Source organism: Ptychodera flava, assembly GCF_041260155.1.
Source record: "Ptychodera flava strain L36383 chromosome 23 unlocalized genomic scaffold, AS_Pfla_20210202 Scaffold_24__1_contigs__length_23054250_pilon, whole genome shotgun sequence".
NCBI classification, from domain to species: Eukaryota; Metazoa; Hemichordata; class Enteropneusta; family Ptychoderidae; genus Ptychodera; species Ptychodera flava.
This window is the reverse complement of record NW_027248278.1, coordinates 16,739,257-16,760,464: the sequence shown is the minus strand read 5'-3', so window position 1 is coordinate 16,760,464 and position 21,208 is coordinate 16,739,257. Positions and strand designations below refer to the sequence as shown.

At 36.7% G+C, this 21,208-nt stretch overlaps 1 protein-coding gene across 1 annotated transcript; it reads right to left on the bottom strand.

The window, feature by feature from the left end:
- Positions 1 to 2,271: 2,271 nt before the first annotated feature.
- LOC139124922 (protein draper-like) lies at positions 2,272 to 14,395 on the bottom strand. The gene is made up of 4 exons (XM_070691035.1): positions 13,445 to 14,395; positions 12,995 to 13,122; positions 4,782 to 4,822; positions 2,272 to 4,437 (listed from the first exon to the last, which is right to left on the bottom strand). The coding sequence occupies exons 1-4, from the start codon at positions 14,125 to 14,127 to the stop codon at positions 4,294 to 4,296; spliced, it is 996 nt and encodes a 331-aa protein (XP_070547136.1). The 5' UTR covers positions 14,128 to 14,395; the 3' UTR covers positions 2,272 to 4,293.
- Positions 14,396 to 21,208: the final 6,813 nt, after the last annotated feature.

Sequence of the window (21,208 nt, the reverse complement as noted above, 5' to 3'; positions counted from 1 at the left end):
TACACATCGTGGATTTTATGCGCTCCGTACTAGCGACTGCTCTTATAGGGCAGTTTGCCCGTGTAAAATCCACTTTGGTTGTTTTTACATGGCCGTCCATGGAACTCTGGGGAGTCTCTTGGGTCATCAGATCAGACATGTTGACAAGGTCCATCTTGACCAGTCGAAAACACGAAAATGGTATTGAAAGCCTGATGCATCCACGAGGCAATCACATGTATCTACAGATTGAATTCCTTCTCGCTAGCCAATGGCCAACAAGATAGAGTAAGACAAGCCATTTTATTTAACCAATCAGACTAAAAAAGTTTCCTTCTCCACAGGTGCATTATACCACTCTGTAACCCTTATTCAAATGCAGATTTGCAGTTGTTCTGAGCCCTTGTCCTACTTGTCTGGAATAGGTCATTCTCCCCGGACTCGCATGCCAGGTGCATGATGACCTCTGTGAACCTTTCGACGTACAATGGGTCACTCCATTCCATTGTGGGTATTCAAATCAAAAGTAGACGATTTATTGACGGTAATTTTCAAATTTTAGAGAAGATTGGCCTGTTTTTCGTGGTATAAGTCGTTAATCGCACCTCGTAGGTGTGCTGTTACAGTTGTAATCACCACACTTATGGTCTGGAACTTGTAAACATCACTCGGCCTTCGGCCTCGTGATGTTTACAAGTTCCTGACCATAATTGTGGTGATTACAACTGTTACAGCACACCTACTCGTGCAATTAACTATACGAACAACATAAGAATGCAAGATAATGATTGACCATAAGGTTGTACAGTATCATCTGCACATACTTCAGTGCGGCTGTGTCATTTGGTCATGTGATATCGTCTATCAAATCACACAAGAGGAATGGTGAAGATAACAAAACTTTGTCGTGAATTGACAACACCCTGCTGTAGAAGCTGCACTAACTTACTAAAGAAATTAAAGTTTGTTTGGTCAGAACAATGCCAACAGGCATTTGATACACTTAAAGCCATACTGCAAAGTGCTTCAGTCCTGTCTGCACCAGATTTAAGTTTGCCATTCAAATTAGCTGTAGATACTAGTGAAACGGCTGCTGGTGCTGTTTTAATGCAAGAGGATAGTCAATGGATGGATCATCCTTGAGGAATCATGGGCCAGTGGCTAGAGCAGTGGACGCACGATCACGGGATGGAGAGTTCGAGCCCCAGCATGGTCATGGTGTTGCGTCCTTGAGCAACGCACTTTATTCCTCATTGTTTCTCTCTAAACACGAGTGATGGGTACCTGGTAGGACAGTGGTTGTAATGTGTGCGTTTAGCTCGCCGATGGAGTTTAATATTACAGGAGTTTAACCTTGACATTAGACATATCGAGGGCAGAGACAATTTGATTGCAGACTGACTCTCTCGTACTTAGAGTTAATCGTTATTCACACTTCTTATATTACAGTTTGTTAAAAAGAAAGGAATTTTGATTTTCTTTGAAAAGTTTTCTTTTTTCTTCGAATAGGGAGTGTGTTATGTAGGTCATTCTTCGACTTGTGACCCGAGTTTAATTGATCTAGAATGTTCTTGAGGTAATTCTCCTTCTTAACCTTGAATTCAATTAGTGGTGTCTACTACAAGTGAAGATATTTTAGAACAGTAATTAGCATATCAATAGATATTATAGATTGTTTTTATATTTTTTAGATCGAATCATTCAGTATAAATACAAGACAGCACAGTTTTCAGTTAGATATTTTGGATGGCGCCACTGACGTGATTACTTCAAGCCTGTTTTGGACCTTCACACTCACACGCTGGATTCATTCTGTGAGCTTTGCACCGACCAACCTCGGGCCTATAAGCCAAAGACTCAACTCTAGAGACTTGTGGCATCCAAGCTCAGATAAGATAAGTTGCCTGTAAAATTTACAGTTAGTATTTTATCACTTAATTTAGTCATTATTTTTAATTAATTTTATTTTAAAATCGCTGAATTCACCGTTTTTTCTGACGTGTAATTAGTAAAACGGGTAATACAACACGATTAAGTAATATTCCCACTTACCAAATTGGTAACAAATTGGTTTACTTTTGGTTTACCTACGTTAAAGAATAACAACCCATGTGCATACCCATAGAATGCTTACTTGTGTGTGTGTGTGCGTGTATGTGTATGTGTTCAGGAGATTTTATGAAAACTTAATGTAAATAGATAACAATTATGCCATCCTTTCGTTTGCACATGACATTACTCCATTCTGCTTGTTAAATGCCAAAGGCAGAAACGAAAAAAGATAACAGAAGTACTGAACAATACTGTTTATTGAATATTTGAATACAAGACCTCATTGAATTATGGTCTTCTTAAGACGAATTAAAAATCAATGGCTTCCCTGGTATTCGGGGTTCCCCGTTTAACAGTGATTAGAGTATTTCATGACCAATTTTCTGTAAATAATGATATACATTCAAAGCCATTCACCCTCAGCTTTCTATGTAATATAAAATATTATGTTCCTCTGCAAAATTTGCAAAGAGTAAAACCATTCTGGCGGTGGCGTAAACTCATATAAATACCTATTTAACTGAAAGTTTCTTAATGTCCGATAGAAAGCAAATGAAAACAAACAGGTGTATTTCTTTGCTGAACCAAATTCAATTTTTGTAAAGAGTTAGGTGGATATTTACACCGATGCCTCTTATGATATTTTCTTCACTATGACCAGTTTAGCAATAAAATGAAATCGGCGTTTCCTCGTCAAAACTAAGTTAAGAATTATTTCTTTTCTGTCGGGCAGATATTTGTGTCAAGTTACTGTCAATATCAGGAGATAACATAACTTAAAACTGCCACTCTTAGGCATATGTAAATCTAAGGTATTAGTAACTTTTTTTCATGGTACATATAATGCATCATAGTGATTTTTGCGTCGAAAAGTACATCAATAAATATAGAGGAAACGAAGGCAACTTAACCCATTGTTTCTACCTACGGTATAATGAGTAGATCAATGTATTATCGACTGATGATAAATCTAAGTAGATCAATCTCATCAATCTCTTTACATGTACCTGAAGAAGCTCTAGCTATAGAGCGAAACGTCGTACGTAAGATATACATCTAAGTCTAAACGAAATAATCGAAGTGTCTGAATGCTTCCTTAAAATGCTTTTTTTTAATTAATCCTTTGCATAATCCACTCGGAACCCCTGCCTGTGATACTGATATGTACTTTCATTCCAAATACTTTCATTTCATCTCAGGTACTTATATATCAAGTTACTCTAACATGAGCAAGCGATGTAATCTTTGTATATCAGAAAAACTACACATTATGAATGCTGACTAATCTACGCTGTTAAACAAACACTCAGAGTTAACAATGGTGAGACTGTGATTACACTGTGATTACAGTGCTCGATGCTAAAGCACAGTCTCACCATTGTTTACATAACTATCACGTGAGAGGTCATTTGCATAAGCTTCCAAGAATCGGTTTTCCCTATGTTTTGTCTCAATACTTCAAAATATCTGACTCAAACTTGCTGGAAGGCAAGCTGTCACAACGCTCTTCTAAAGGATGTCTCAGAATTTTTTTATGCTGTCTAGTTTTTTTTGAGCATAATTTTAAAGAAATTAACGGGTCAAATTCACCGCTCTGGAAGTTTTTCTTGCATATAAATTGATTAAGAAGGTTTAAAAAAATCCTGAGACATGCTTTGGAAGATCCTTAGAAAAGCTTGCATTCACACAAATTTCAGCCACATATCTCAAAGCATTGAAACAAAACATAGGGAAACCCGATTTTTGAAAGGTTTTGCAAATTACCTGTCACGTGATAATTGGTGACACTATTGTAACAAAAATGTTGCTCTATATCTAGGCTTTCAGAAAATATATAATTTACAGGGGTTTTGAGCTTATTAACCACTAGAGAATCGTTAGCTTAAAAAGGTCATTTTCGTGTCTTGGAACCTTAAGACTGATTTTCAAAACGATCCTTTGTCTAAATGGTAATAATTACACAAAGGTTAGATGACAAAAAAAATGATATTCTTTGAGTGGTAATGGAAATTATCAAATCATGAAAGCCACGATTTGTCGCATGGTTGATTATTTGTGCATTTGGTGGGTTAAATCTAGAGTTCAAACGGGACTATGACACAATCAAAACAGCATGCACTAATGCGCATATAAATCGTTGCATTCTTGTTATCTTGTCGCACAACAGGGATCCAACACTTCCTCTGTTTGGACTGTATTTTGATTTGAAGGAGTGTATGAAATGTTGATGCAAAAGTCATGGCATTGATATGTATGTACTGACTACTCCCATACTTGTTGTATCAAGTTTCTGGTACTGTGAATGTGTGAAGTCACACAGATGTTGATACTCTTCACTGTTGATGGTAGTCTGTCTAGACCCTGGAATATTTTCATAATCAGAAATATTTCCAGTTTGTCGATGACCTGAAAGCGATGAATAATTAGATTATGGTAAACTTACAATATTGAAGGTGATTTAATGCTCAACTGTACATTCCATTATTAGTCTTCTTCTATAATGCGTAGCGATAATCGTTAATGCCATGAAAATAAAAGAAAGATAATATTGTTATACTCTCGGAATGTTTTCGGTAACCGTAACTGTAAAATGTATTTAAATAACACATTCGCTTCTCTCTTATACTGATTATGTCCTTCAAACTGTCATAAAGGTCATAGGTTTCACAAATTTCATACATGGTTCGATATATGAGATCGTATGACTCAACTAAGACACAGTGGTTAATATCAATACAGCTATACATTACCATCCCTTTCGACTCTTTCAATTTCACCGTTTTCGAAACTTCTGTTAAACATAAAAAGGATAAAATGAAAAAAAAATTAATGAAAATTGTAAGATCATCTTCAGAGAAACGCAGTTTTCTTTCAACTGAATATGTGACTCATGCCAAGTCTTAAATGGAACTAGCTTTGTACTATTCCTTTGAAGAAGATTATGTACTTTGCTGGTTTTGCAAATAGTATCCTTCCTAAAATACGTGCAAACCACCTTCAATCTCTCTCTCTCTCTCTCTCTCTCTCTCTCTCTCTCTCTCTCTCTCTCTCTCTCTCTCATATCATAACATTATTAAACCTACGATATATAGTAGATAACAATAACCACGTTTTCCTTGCAATATGCATTACATTTACACAGTACACGCATACCTATTTCTTGGGCTTGTATGCCGTTTTACGAAATAACACACTGAGATAATGACAGCAATAATGACCAGTACGGACACAATGACAGTCAATACAAATATAAGTGTTCGGGAAGTAGAGTCTTTATGCATGCGGGTTGGTGACCCAGCCTCACGTGGTGTACTTGACTCAGAACGGAGTTTCAAGTCACCTGTGTATCAAAACAGTATGTCAATCTTTACTAGAATGTCCTTTACATTTGATAATATATGATACTCACAGTTTGCAGTGCATTATTTGAGATGAAATTAATATTATGCAAAATGAAACCACCGGACTTTGATCGGATTCGAACTCGTAAAGAATGGGAACTACTCAGCAATGCACAACCGTGTGGAAGCATGACACACTCGAGGTATGTACACAAGGGCTGGTTTACGTCTGAAATTTAGCGGAATGATGTGTATGAGTCCCTCCTTTTTGAATAAGGATTGTGAAAGATATTGTCGTTGACATTCATTGGCTACCGATGCCACACACCCTGCTCTTAATGGTAGATCGGGGTTTTTTTTAAATGTTTATGGTTCAAAGGTTTCGCTGCAATCAAGGCGCGAGATTGCAGAGCGCAACATTAGTTACAACTTTAAAATTTACAGGGCAATTGTTTTACAAACGGGCATAAATACAACCGACAAAGACTTTATCCTTTCGAAAAGGAGAGGGAGCCTATAGGAACATGGGAAATATATTATAGGAATATGGGAAAACACTTTGGTCTAAATTCATACAAGCTTTCAGAATAAATGTAATCTTTCCCACACTTTGATAAAAATACGAAGTGTGCTCTGTCGAAGCTTATGTCTTCGATATATTAAATGCCGATAATGGTTTTGTTTGTTCTTTGCTTTGCGAAGACGCATAGCTTGCAGTCGACCGTTTTCGATTTGTTGATAAAAGACTAGTTGTTTACAAACAAAAGTAGTCCGAGTTTCAAGTGGTCATTTACATAAGACGATGGCATGAAACTTTTTGTATTACACTGGAGTGCAAACGCAAATTATAGTGCGCGCTGCTTGCAAGTAAACTGTGGTATGTATGCAATAGTTCGCCTTAAGGTGCCGAAGCAGTTTACTGATACACTAACGTCACTGCAGTACGATAAAAATAGGTTATTTGCCCCTTCATCTTGAAAATTCACCCTGTACTTCCTTTGCAGACCACACAACACTTTATGTTTCTTAAACCCCACATCTACTTACGTGAACGCTGATCTAAAAATAGTTGAAAATTGGTGTCGTACTAACAGACTTTGTATAAATCCCAGTAAGACAAAATCAATGATTATCACAACTTCTCAGAAGAGGTGGCACATTGTCAGTGAAATCTTCAACATCTTTTTGGCTGGTAAAACTATTAACCGCGTCTCATCAGAGAGGTGACTACGGGTCACCATTTCTAATAACCTAGACTGGTGTGAACACATTTCAACCATTGAAAACAAAATCAATTCCAAATTGTTTCTATTGGCACACATCGATAATGTCTTCCTCTCCACTCACGCAAGCTATTCTTTCACGGTTTCATCTCACAACACATCAATTACTGTTCTAATGTTTGGAGCTTTACTTCCAATAGCAATAGCTATGCCTTGGAGCATCTACAGAGAAGTGCAATGAGATTTATTCTTGACACTGTTTTGCCTCTTTCCTCTTATCAGATGTATACTAAACTTCATTGGTTGCCAATTACCCTGAAACGCCGTTTCCATCGTATGGCACAAATTTACAGAGCAACTCACAATCTAACCCCTGAATATATAACTAGTATGTTCAAGAATTATTTCCCTTCCAGATCATTGCGTTTTTCCAATCAGAACCTCCTTAAAGTTCCCAAAGCACGTACAATTCTCTATCAAAGCACCTTGTCTGTTGCCGATGCCGATTAATATAACGATTTCCCCCAAATCGTCAGGGACTCAGAGTAACTGAGTAGTTTTATGAAATCTTGCAATAACTTTCTGCATTCTATTTACTTGTGTGATGCTTCTTCGTATTTTTATTTTTTGCTATTTGTACTTCTGTTTTTTGTGAGTGTTTTCAAGTTTTGTGCCGTTATATAATTTTCTTTTATCCATTCGACCTCCATGAAAAGAGGTGTTTCACCTATGGAATTGAGGAGTTAAAATGAAGATTAATAATTAAGATTAATAATTTTACCACATAGTCGCCATAGCGATCTAACAATGCCACAAAGTGTGTCATCACGGGGTTTTAGGGATAAGCGAGAGTTTGTTTACTTTGATAATTGTTTGTACGCGATATACTTACAAGTTACTAAGGTGACGAATAGTTTTTAACTGAATAAAAAAGCAGCAATGACGTGTCAACTTATACCGTTATCCGCTATCATGATGGCGCACAATATTTTTGGCAGAAGGTTTCATCCAATATCCTTGTGTGTTGCCAGCAAAGCTATCAACGCCTACAAGAATTAAATATCTAAACAAGTAGTTTTTCGTAAAAAACTCATCTACTATAAACAACGGAAATAATAGTTTCAAATCATTCTCTGCGCAGTTGCGCAATCTAAAAGGCTCAGCCCTAATTTAATGCGATGTTAATACTAAGGAATTTGAGAACTTCACAAAATCTCTAATCGTCGACGTTATAAAAATGTATTCAGAGCCTGCAAGAAGAATGTTTAATTTTTACATTTTTCTCACCTTTGCAATTATTTTGGGACGTACGAATACCACGACAATATGTTTAAGGATGACTGCATATCAGAAATATGTGACTGACAAGTGTATTTCTTATTACATTATCAAGTTGCACGCGGCAATCGATTCACTTTGAAATGTGAATATCGAGAGCCAGTGACATATTCACTAGTTGGTATTCCTATGTTCACACGTCAGCAATAGGCTGTTCACAAACCAGGGAGTAAAAATACCAAGAAGACTAGCAAGATGGCGCCTGTGCAGTATTTTGTAAGATTTCTAAAATCCGTGTATAGTACTTTATGTGCTGATCGCGTTGGCTAAAAAGTTTTACACTATTTTCCAAGATACACGGATGGCATTGACGATATGATAGCTGTACGAAACTTTCGTATTAGTTTTGGGTCTGTTGATAAGATATGTCATGGTGTTGTACTCTTCCCTACAGCCTTTGTGTATTGGTATAACATATTAATACATCATGCATTGGCCATACATTGTACTTCACTCATCACAATGCAATCCGTCGAACGATAGGCAATATATATAAATGTACTAATAACTAATAACGCAAATGTACTAATATCACCAGATATGAACTGAATATGCTCACGTGTTTTACAACAGGTTCATTAATAGTTGTACGCTTCACAGAACAATGAGATATATGTTATCACTGTATGTAGCAGTTTTTTCTACTTCGCACAGTACTCTCAGAGTTTAATCACTAATTACAAAACTTTATTTAATATGCAATTAACTTGACACTGCTCAATGCTTTATGGAACAATTAGATATCCACCAGATCAACATTTGTAGCATGTTTTATTTAATTTAATGCTGTAATTTTAGAGTAATGTCACTAATTACAAAGTTCATTAAATATGCAAATAATCCCAAAATTTACTTGACACTGTTCAATGATTCATAGCACAATTAAATATTATCAAATCACAATCTGTAGCAAGTTTCATCAAATTTAACGCTGTAATTTTGGAGTTATATACCTAATTACAAAGTTTATTAAATATGCAAATGAACCCTTGATTAACTTTACAGTAGTAAATGCTTTACAACACAGTTAGATATCTGTCGTATCAGTATGTGCAGCAGTTTTCATCACATTTGATGCAGTTATTTCGGAGTTATATGACTAATTATAAGACTTCATGAAATATGCAAATGAGATAATTATTAACTTGACACTGCCAAATGCTTTTCAGTACAATTAGATATTTATCAAAACAATATCTGTACTAAATTTCACTGACGTGGGTGCCGTAATTTCAGAGTTATATACCTAATTACAAAGTTCATTAAATATGCAAATGAACCCTTAATTAATTTCACACTACTAAATGCTTTACACTACAGTTAGATAAAAATCGGACCAGTATCTGTAGCAGATTTCATTACATTTGGTGAAATTATATCAGAGTTATATGACTAATTACAAACCTTCATAAAATATGCAAATGAGCTATTATTAACTTGACACTGCCTAATGCTTCTAAGTATAATTAGATATATATCAGATCAATATTTGCTGCAAGTATCATCAAGTTTGGTGCAGGAATTTCAGAGTTATCTCACTAATAACAAAGTTCATTAAATATGCAAATGAGAAGATAATTGACATGACACTCACAGTATCATCATAATGTTCGTAGATTGCCATGTGTGAAAAGTTTCATGAAATTTTGTGCAGTATTTTTTGATATATGTCTACACTGTCATTACCGTCTCCATAGGGAAACCATTGTAAGGAAAAAAACAATATTGCATAACTTCATTAATATGCAAGCCACACTAACCAAAATCTAATCAGTTCTTGCAAGTAGCATATGGTACCTGTGTACCAAATCTTACTTGAATCCGTTCAGGCGTTTTTGAGTTATCGTGTAAACAGACAGACAGACAGACACACACACACACGGACAGACAGACAGACATCGCTATGACAATAGCCCACGTGTTTACACACGTGAGCTAATATCAAATATAAGGTCTTTCAAGCCTTTTGTGCCTTTGGTGAAAGCCATAAAATATGTAAATTTCGTGTTACCTTTTGATGCATCTATATGGTTTCAAATATAGATACTATGTCGTAAATTCCATCATAATTTAAACAAATCTAAGTAGTTAATAAGCACATAACGTCTGAGAGTTATGAAAATTGTTTAAATGGCAGTTTCGCCTACTACAAGCTAGTCAAAGTTATGTAAGATTCTATCTACTGTATGTCGTACGTTTTAAAAGTTGTCAGTCGCACTATCTTTGAAATTGCGATCATACTCTTTGAATCACAAATGTCGAAATGTTTAACTAAAGTACACTTGAACGTGAATAATTGTCATCCACTTTCTACATAAATCAAGCATCACAACAGCCGCCTGAAGCCATATCTTTGCATTGATTTTCAACCCTGCAGACAGTAAGTGAAGTGTGACAATGAGACCAGTGGTACAGGCAAAATATAAGCTTAAATAATCTTATACACATGCGAAAAGTGTGTATGATATCAGTTTCCTACAGTTATTATTCTCGCTTATATATATATATATATATATATATATATATATATATATATATATATATATATATATATATATATATATATATTAAGTACGCGGTTCGACTTGTCCGATACAAAGTGCTCAATACAAAAGTAGAGCGAGATATGTAAGGGTTGCTTGAGAATTGATTTTACAGTTTCATCTCTACAACGTTGTTTCGTGAGTCGCGAGACTCAATCATCAGGAGACTAGACTGGAGTGAATCTACATGGGCTAAACATCGCTGGTTCCGCAGGTGGTGGAATTTTGGTTGAGATTGACAGTTGTTGCATAACAATATATTACTGTTGCTATGAATATTCATGTTTACGGAGAGGACTGATTTACTTCGTTGGATGTATTTGGGAGTTACTAGTTGTTGCATAACAATGTCTTTCTTCTGTGACGGCATGATGACACAAGTTCATTACTTTTATTGAGCGTGGAAAATTCTTGATGGCGGATAATAATAAATTTTTCTGTTAAACAAAGGTTGCACCGCTTGTTAGTACTGCCATATAACAGAAATGAACTTGTATCATCATGATATATATATATATATATATATATATATATATATATATATATATATATTATATATATATAAACTTGTCCAACGAATTTTAGTCGCTATAGCTTTAGCTATTCCGAAGTATCGAATGGGGGCGTCGATTGTTTTAATGGTTAAGTAATGTCGGGGCTCCAGTTGAGACGTCGACGTGGACGGCTAAATGTGGACGTCGCACCTTGCGATAAACCAGAAAGCTACTCCTAAGTTCAACTGAATAAATGGTAATCTTCGGGAAAGCTACATAGAAGGCACAAACATCAAGATCGTTCGCGACCGGTCCAATACGATGTGTTCATGTTGTCTATACTGCTGAAGAGTACGGTCATCGTCGACAGTGCATCACATGACAGCACCACTACGCGACAAGTGTCCTGTTGAGAAATTTGAACATTTAGCTAGTAAATTATATCGAGTATAGCCAAAAATGAGCCACAAAAATTCGACAACACTTAAAACACTCGCGATATAGAAGGTGCAAATTATGTTTCTGAATTTTACATTTTTACAGTGAGATTCACTGGTCACGATCGTGTTCCGTGTACGTTTTGCATACAAAGTTTTGAAAGATACTTCAAATAAAGTCAAATTTTCGTTTACGTTGTTAAAAGAAGTTCAGTTCTATTTTAGGCAAGCCAGTAACGAACATATACTAGCAGACAATGTAAATACCTTTACCGGCATGCAAGACTTAAACACAAACGTTCTTCAAATTGTGTAACCTGTCGACATCTTAATATTTAAATAATTTGCTGTACCATAAAATCTCCCTTGAAATGGAATGGGGAACAGCGGAATAATATCAATAAGTGATACGGTTGCATCACACCTTAGCATTCAACTTTGTATGTGTACAGAGAGGACAAGAAAGTCGATTACAGTAGATTTCCGAATGTCCCTGGGAAAACAGTCCCTACCAAAGTATTCATGTATGATAAAAGGGCCGTTACGCAAAGTTTGGTCAATATGGCGTAGTATTCGAGTAATAAGCCCTTTTTTAAGAGTTGCGCAACAACGAATTAAAATGCAGACACATCGCTCGAATACCGTACGACGGCTAAGACGGCTAAACTCATATTACCAAATTCCAATTCCTAAGTTGGTAACTTGGGCGCGAGACCCTGCTTAATCCAGTATTGGATCCTCAGGCTGAAAGGTTAGGTGATGAGTTTAGCCATATTACTCACCATCCACGCACAACAGAATGAAGAGTTGTCCCACTAAGAGACAGGATCGCAAACATTGAGCCGACTGATTCATTAGGTCAGTTGGTAGAGCAACCGAATTGATTCGGGGTTGTGGGTTCGAGTCCCGCATGCGTAACTTTCATTCGTCAATGTACTATATATCAATATCATGTCGCTTATTTGTCTTTTTTAAGACTGCACTAGTACTTCAGTGCAATGTCCGTGCAAGAACTGAAAGCGATCAACAAAGTTTGAACCACAATTGTAAATGACGTTTCGGAGTCTCACACGTCCTGTTCGCTCAGCTGTTCTGTGTTTACGAACTTACCAACGAAGGTCACGGCTATGCGTAGCTGTAAATTGTTCCGGTTACAGGGAAAATGTGATTCATATTGTAACATCTTGAAATAAAGGTTCATATCAGTACTCTTTTGATGATTTATTATATAATACGCCTGTGTATTGCGGCGGTGTTAATAACATTCTTGTAAATTTACTTGTGAATGTGATATTCTTATGAGTTCTAACCCGATTTAAAACTAGCTGCATTTTCAAAGCGTATGAAAATACGGTAAATTGTATAATCCGTAATTTGCAATTCTTTCTATGCCCACGTGCACATTATTGATAAACGTATAATACTGATATTACCTGGTTACTGATGCCTTGTTATCTTAAGAGGCTTCGTCCGCTTCGATACTTTTGTAATTAACTTCGATGTCTTCAGTGTCAATAACACAAATAATCTATGTCATCAAATACATGAAACACAGTAATTCACTGGTTTAAAATATTGAAAGCGTACCCTTTGCAGTTTTTGTTGACGTTTTGAGATCACAGAGACGCCCAGTCCATCCATCTTGACATTCGAGGTTAAACGGATTTTCCATGCATATTCTTGCGTTTCGGTATTTGCATTCGTGTTCCTCGCCCCTAGAATTAATTGTACGAAATATACATTCTACCCTCAACGAGCTATGCAGTCTCAATGTTCCTTTTCATAAAGAAAGGTGCGTGTATATAAATATATACCCACGTTTGCAGCAAAATTGTGCACTAATAAGGAAACTCGGGTTTCTACTTACAATAGCAACATAGTTTTTTCATATATATTTTACTTCGTAATCGTGAGTAATATTCTCTTTTCTTCACGTTCCTTGGGAAATGATAATGTAGGTCTAAAACCATAAATAATTCCATCTTAGTAAAACTGTTTGAGAGGAACAACTTACTTGAAAAATTACGGCAATCTTACCTGACAACCTCTTGACAACTTCCATTGACATAATGGCAAGATGTTGAACAATTACATTCTGTACACGTTTCTTTACAACTCTCACCATAGAAGCCAGGTTTACATCTATTGCTGCAATGTTCACCAGTCCACCCGGACTTACAAGATGTACATACATTATCCTCGCACACTAAGCAGTTGCCAGGACATGGGTCTTCACACTGTTCACCAGACTCTTCACTCTCACACTGACAAATACCAGTTATGTGATTGCACTTATTTCCTTTACACCTACAAACTTCTGAACAATTATTGCCATAGTAACCTTCATCACATATTTGATCGCATCTATTACCTTGCCAACCAGGTGAACACTCACAATCACCATTTTCGACCGAGCACCTATGTCCATTGTAAACAATGCAAACACTTGTCCTCACAAAATAAACTGCCACTGCTTTAACAATTCCAGTATCACAATCACTGCATTCAGAACCAGCCCAACCTGACGAGCATATGCAATTGTCGAATTGATCATTACCACAGTACGCTCCAGTTGAAGCAAGAACAATTTTTGTCACAATGTTTACCGTAGTAACCCGGTCTACAGGAACACCTTCCAGAAAACCGGTCACACTGTTCAGCGTTCGAACAGTTGCAAGGCAAACATAAGTTTCCATACAAATCGTTTTTGACAGATACATTCGCCTGTTTTACTGTTACACTCACTATGTTCAGGACAAGAACATTTTTTCTGACACAACCTCCCGTGAAAACCCTCTGCACACAAACACCCACCATCATACATACAAGTAGCCCCATTCTGACAATTGCAGGGGTATTTGCAATTCTTTCCAAAATATCGTTCCCAACAATGGCAGGAACCGTCGATCGGGTTACAGATCCCGCCATTTTCACAGGCAAACTCACACTTGTTCCGACAGTTTAAACCGTACCATCCACCAGGACATTCTGTAAAAAATCAATAACAGACTGTTACAAGCAAATACAAAGACACAGAACAGTTAGTGATATAAAATGTAATGAATAAAATAGGATTCCTAAACACAGATGGAAATTGCTTTACAATTATTGAATGTCTTAATATATTGGTCCGTCATCGTGACATTTGCCTAAGTCAAATCACTAAATACGCACAATTACAAGTTGTGTTTAATGATATTTGTGACTACATTTTCTTTACATGTACCATAATAGTCTGTCCATCACAATGTCTCAATGACTATTTACCAAGTTAAGGTAAATGCATCATACAACATTATCGCCATCGGATACACAATACCTACCAATGCATTTCTCTGTTAGATTAGTGGCATCGATTTTGAAATATCCATCGCAACATCTAAAAATACTAAAAAGAAATGTACGTTCTTAATTTTATGTCAGACAACATTCAATCTAAATCGTCACAAATTGCCTTTATTGTTATAGCTCATACTGGAATGCATGTTCAAAGACCCTTGAAAAATGTCCTTTCTGTAAACGCATAGGTAGATAACATGTAAATTCTACTTTTATCAATCTATGAACAGTTGAATGAACAATATATAATTCTCATTGATATCACCATGACGTTGGAGACTGATTATGTAAATTTGACACAGTAGTCATCACACTCTGAGAATTCCGCCACAAAGCTGATCACAGTGGGTGCAAAAGGAGATAATGAGAAGTAAAACATTTAACTGATTCTCTGTACGGCGAAAATAATATTGATATCTTACTTCGATCCATTAAGCTCTGTAAACCAATAACACGCATGTGGGTCATCTAGTCTAGCTTGTCCAGGAAAATCTGAGCAACAACTCTTCATTACTGGCAAAACAGCGCAAAATGCAAAAAGCAACCCTTTTGCTGGGGTGCTTCGATCCATGATACAAATAAAGCTGTTTGATAACCTGGAAGAAATTAATTTAATTATATAAATTTATGAAAAATTGATATTTTGGATATTTAACCTTGATGAAAACCATTAATGAAGCTTACATTATTTTCAATGGTAGAAGTGTGCGTTAGGGACCTCAACAGCTCAATTTACTATAAAGCGTGCCAAAACTGGTTGTAGAGTTTCTATCTATCATCTGACGTCCGACAATCTACATAGAACTAAAACAGATGGAGTTGGCACTGCCAGAAAATAGGGTTTTTAAGCCTATTACAATCCGCATAGCGTTGGGAAAATGTAATGCATTATTTAAAGAGTATAGAATCAGCAACAGCAACGAGGTCTCCATTGATACCAGAGGTAGGCGCATGGTATGTAATGGCCCTCACATTTCTCACTGACATTGACAAGTGTTACATCAGCAAGACTCATAAATCTGAAATTAAAAGGAATGATACAAATGTTAAACTACCAAATCATTTAAGAAATCCTGGGCAGTGGTTTTCCGACGATAACTTACACTAAAATCTTCTTGGCTGCATCAGAAAATGTCTAAACATCAACTCTTTAAAAAGACTGGAAATTTTGCTGAGTTTCAGAGTGAGGAGAAGTTTACTTTAAGAGTACATTGGTATATTAAGGTATCCACATACCTTATAGCCACTTTCAGATTTTTATTTTTTTCTCAGTTATAGAAGTCCCAAATCCTAATAAAATACATATTTTCTGAAAGCCCTGACACTGGGAAATCCGACCGTGCGCAATGCACAGTCATTATTTGCATAATAGTCACGTGCTAAGCGTTTTGCTGAACCTTCCAAAATTGGTTTTACCTCCCTTTAGCGAACACGCTGCACGATTTCTGGTTGAAATTTATGCATAGACAAGCCTTAATAATACCCTTCTAATCTGTGTCTTGGATTTTTACAATTCCTTGAAAGGCACCTTAGTCTAACACCTTTAATAGTGCATGACTAAAAACAAAGGCATATAAAGGAAATCCCAGACACGAGAAAAAATGAAAATCTGAAAGTGTCTATAAGGTATCTAGCTACCTTAAGAAAAAAATGTGAGCTTCTGAAATGACCAGCTTCTAGCATGTTTGCATAGCCGGCCATGAATTACACTCTCGGTTCAATGGGTCATCAATGTGGTACGGAGTTTTTCCCTCTAATCTCCCAATACCTTATGAGTGATTTCGTATTTTTGGTAAAATATTTGAAACATACGATGGCAACAATTCCCCCTTAAAGAATAAAACAATTGAAGAAATGAAAAGTGGTCTGTTCATAGCCTGCAAAGGCGATGCAGGGCGATGGTTACTAAAAAAACTCTACGCTCAGTAACATAATAATAGTACGACACTGTGTAGAAAGTAAGAATATTGAATTGATTTCCACTATGTTGTGTTAAAATTTCAAATTTGAATCAAACAGGAAACTGACGCGTAACGTTTCAATATGTAAACAAAAGCCTGTCGTGATTTCCAGCGGTTATCGAAATTCTATAGTTACAGTTACACTTTTGCTAGCAGGTGATATGCATATGATGGAATCAAAACTGCGTTTCTTCGTTTTTGTAAGCTTTTTACTCTTAAGTCCCCAGAGCTTGACCGTTAACAACAGGTTTAAATATAAAAACCTTTTCAACGATTACTTGTCACCGATTTGGGGAATCGTTTTTATCAACATAGCCGTGAATGTTATCTAGTCGCTTCCATTGATATAGCATCGAAATGCAACGAAGATGTATGTATTTAGCCTTCAGCAACTGTATACGTGTATACAATGCAAAAGTCAGAATGAAAGATGTTAAAGTCAAATCCAATCCCATACGCTCGTCTTCAGTAAACTTTTCGCTAAAGAACTTCAAATGAACGAATTTTACAAATTGTTTCGTGTCACGCATGTGCACAGTCAGATGATCTTTTCATTCACGAACGAGACAAAGTAGAAGCGATGAGGTCATTCTAAAACATGTCAGTCATTTTATTTACCGCATCGGTTTAGGGATCTGTAGGTTACTGTTCCCTATGACCTTTTGGGTGAGAACGTGAAGAGGTAAAGTTATGAATATTAATAAAAGTAGCCAGTTGTGACTCTTGGCTGTGATTGTGTGGGGAATAGCTGCCATGTTGCTCAAACTGAGGCTTCTAATTCCACATTTGCCAAAGACATTGCTACTAAATATTATTTCAAAATTACCTTCAGTATATGTGGACAAGAGCAGTTAACATGACTTTATTAGAATAAGTATTCAGGGCAGTTACATTTACAGGAGGGTCTATTCCGTTACCAAAGTTTTTATGTCATGGTGAAGAACTGATTCAATAAAGAAAAAGACATTACCGAGCCTAAAAAAACATTTAACCAAGATACTGAGTATTAAAACAACTGCAAATGATGTAAAAACGATACTTGTCATGATGGAGAGGAAAGTATGAGTTGCAGATGTTGACCTTGAACTCTGTGTGAATGTTATCTTCAGCAGTATCAGTACAGGGCCTACAATGCATAATTAATCTATTTTGTTCTTTTGTCTGGCAACATCTTATAATTATGTAATTAACATTCCATCTACACCTTGTCTGCTTGGGTATAGTATATAATGCCGTTATCTGAGAGTTTCATCTACTGTTGATTTACATGAACTGAGTGATCAAAAGCAGATTTACTGTAGATCTACAAGGTGTCTCATCTACTTTTGTGCATATTAATGAGCTAGTAGATGACCGGTAGACCTACTGTTTATCCAATACACCAGACTAGATGTAGATAAAAAAATTCCATAGCGAAGGTGGTGCATGCAATGCCCACCCTGTCTTTCCAGAGAGGGAATGAAATATGTTGTGACTGAGGTCACCACCATGGCCACGAGGGACGAATTTCTCCCTGCGAGGGATAGAATGTATAGTAAGGTAGTGCATGCGATGCCCACCCTGTCTTCCCTGCGAGGGAATTGCAAAAGTAGTCCCTGTGAGGGATAAATGTATAGTAAGGTGATGCAAGCGATGCCCACCTTGTGATCTTTGCGAGGGAATTGAAAATGTGGTCCCTGCGGGGGATTTAATGTAAAGTAAGGTGGTGCATGAATTGTCCATCCTGTCTTTCCAGCGAGGGAATTGAAAATGTAGTGACTGAGGTTACGACCACAGCACGTGGGGCTGCTATTTCTCCCTGTGAAGGAGGGAATGTATAGAAGGTGTTGCATGCGATGCCCACTGTTGTAGTTCCTGAGAGGAACTTGTAGGTATTAGAGGTGTACTATTCTGAGACTGCCTTTCTGTGTATATGCTTACAGATGCGGCTGTAACTGTCGGAGCTACTGAAAAACGTTTGAGGAGCTGAGCTGAAGAACTCTGCTAGTACATCATCTGTAGTCGATGCTCTCCGAAAAGTCATACCCTACCTTGGAATGCCCGACCGCAATTTTTGGATGAGTTACTTGTTCTTGTTGCAATCGAATATAGCGCCGTGCCTGCTCAATTTGAAACCAACATTTTTATCTCATCCTCTTTGTTCTCGACAACAACGAGGAAGAGGAATTTGCCTCAAAAGTTTCCAAATTTCTGCAATGTACACAAATAAATACTCGGTTTACGCCATATCGCAGCTGTTTCCAACCTGACAGAAATACATCATAACCTCAGTGATCTAGTTGAAGTGCTTTATCTTTATTGTTTTTGGGCATATGGCGAAAGTGTGTAAAACAAAGAGTAGAATGTTTTCAAAAGTAGATCGCAACTGTTGTGTAATTTCTCGAGGGAATATTTCCTAGTTTGTAAAAAGAGTAGAATGTTGTCACAATTAGATCGCAACTATTGTGTAATTTCTCGAAGGATTGTCTCCTAGTTTGTTTTTAGAATATTATTAAAGCGTAAATTAAATGCACCATATGTTGTCATATCTTGGTAGTGGTTCCCTTAGACGGGGTGAGGGATGAATACCACAAACCCTTGCCTCCGGCTGCCTGTCATTTGCAGGATCTTGTCTGGGAGAGCCCTTTGTAGGTTTTACAAGGAATTTTTTCCCTTTTCCAGTTGGCATTCCCAAAAGTTGATCAATGTTCCGCGAAGGACAATTTTTACCCGGTTATTAGCTAGAGGTTGCCACCAGACATGGATAGGACACGTCTGTCCTTATTATAGAAGCAGCTTTGGCTGGAAAAGTAAAGTCTCCCCTATACGACTTGATCTTCAGAAAGCTAAATGAATTCATTGCAGGAGAAGTAAATAATCACTTGTAACTTGGCAGTTGTTGACTGAGAATCTGACATGTAAATCCCATTTTAACTTTGGCTGTCTGAAGGGGTAAAAGTATCGAAGTACAGAACTCCGTTCAAGGCTGTGTTTAGAGAGAAGTGTGACAACCACCCTTCCCAATATCAGAAGAATTTGCCATGCAAATATTTCGGCAAGTTCATTTCATCCGCTATCTATGACACATTGATATCGGAAGCACTGTCATTTGTAGCATATTAAAATTTCTTTAAAACTTTTAAAAAGTGAATTTCGGTATTCTTTGTTCTAATTCATGTGAGGAGGGGGAGAATTGAGGACTAGAAGAATATGAATCGGGAGGTTAAGTTTTTGTGAGTTATTGTAACAGGATAACTTGTGCGTGGTATGAAGCAACGATGCTAGCACCCTATACAATAGGCAATATCATTGAGCGAAGTGGTTAGGCTTTAAATATTACTTTATTCAAAGCTTAAATATTCATAAATACAACAAAGTATAAAGTAGTGCCCATGGCACAGAAGGTCTCATTCCTCACACAACCAGGGCAAAGTAAGCAGGAAGCTAGTTGGTGAACTGTAAGGAACTGTTTGTAAATCATTGCGGCAAGGAAAATGAAAGTTTTTTTTTTATTTGTCTCATCCTCCCTCTCTATATATTGTGTTAAAAGGATACTTCGCTCATGATATGCGCAACGATGCTCGCACCCTATCCAATCCTACATACAATAGACAATATCGGCGAAGAGGCTTTAAATATTATTTTATTTTGTGCACCATATAATATTATGATTGGCATAATCAGGACGGCTGAACGTGATAACCAGTATCACTACACAACCTGCGAGTACTTCATGACTTCTAAATAAAGTGTAGTAGTAACGGTCAACCACTCATTTTAGGGGAAGGGATCGCCGAGTGGATTAGAAAGTGATATTTTGTCAATCGCCTGGTTCCGTACGTTGCAAGTTCAATGCGGTCGAGAAATTATACTTTAGGACAATATTACTCCTTGACTCCATTACGCAAAATTTTAGGAAAAGGAAGGCACTATACAGCGCCAGGCTTTATTAAAACTTGTGACGAAAGAGACTCACAGCGCTCAGGAGATTAAAGGTCTATAATGATCGTGCAAAAATTTATAGAATTATTAAATGTAATGTTTGTCTTGAATATCCTGTGGATGTATAATGGTGAATGACCATTCCTATTTGCTGAAATGCTTGCTTTCAACTGCTTTAGGTTTTATCAACATATTTCAGCTATTTATTGTGCTTGAAGGCAGATCAGATCTAAATTTCATGTCATATACACTCCTCAAAACTATATGGTGGGAGGGGAGGGCTTTGAGGTAGAATGCAATAAATTTAGTTTGTCATGCGCCTGATGTGATTACTCAAGTTGCATGCACATCTTGTGTCCATACAAGAATCCGAGGGTATGATTCCTAGGTAAGATGAAATAGTTTTCTGTTTGCTACTGTGTTTGTTTATTTAGGATGTCCATTCTTTAACACATATTACAAAATGATAAGAATTGTTATTAATGAAATATTTCGACTTCTTTACAGGGAGTGTTATATCATTTATCTTGTCCTGCGAGTTATCGGGAATATGGTTGTGAAAAAGGCCCATAATTTTAGC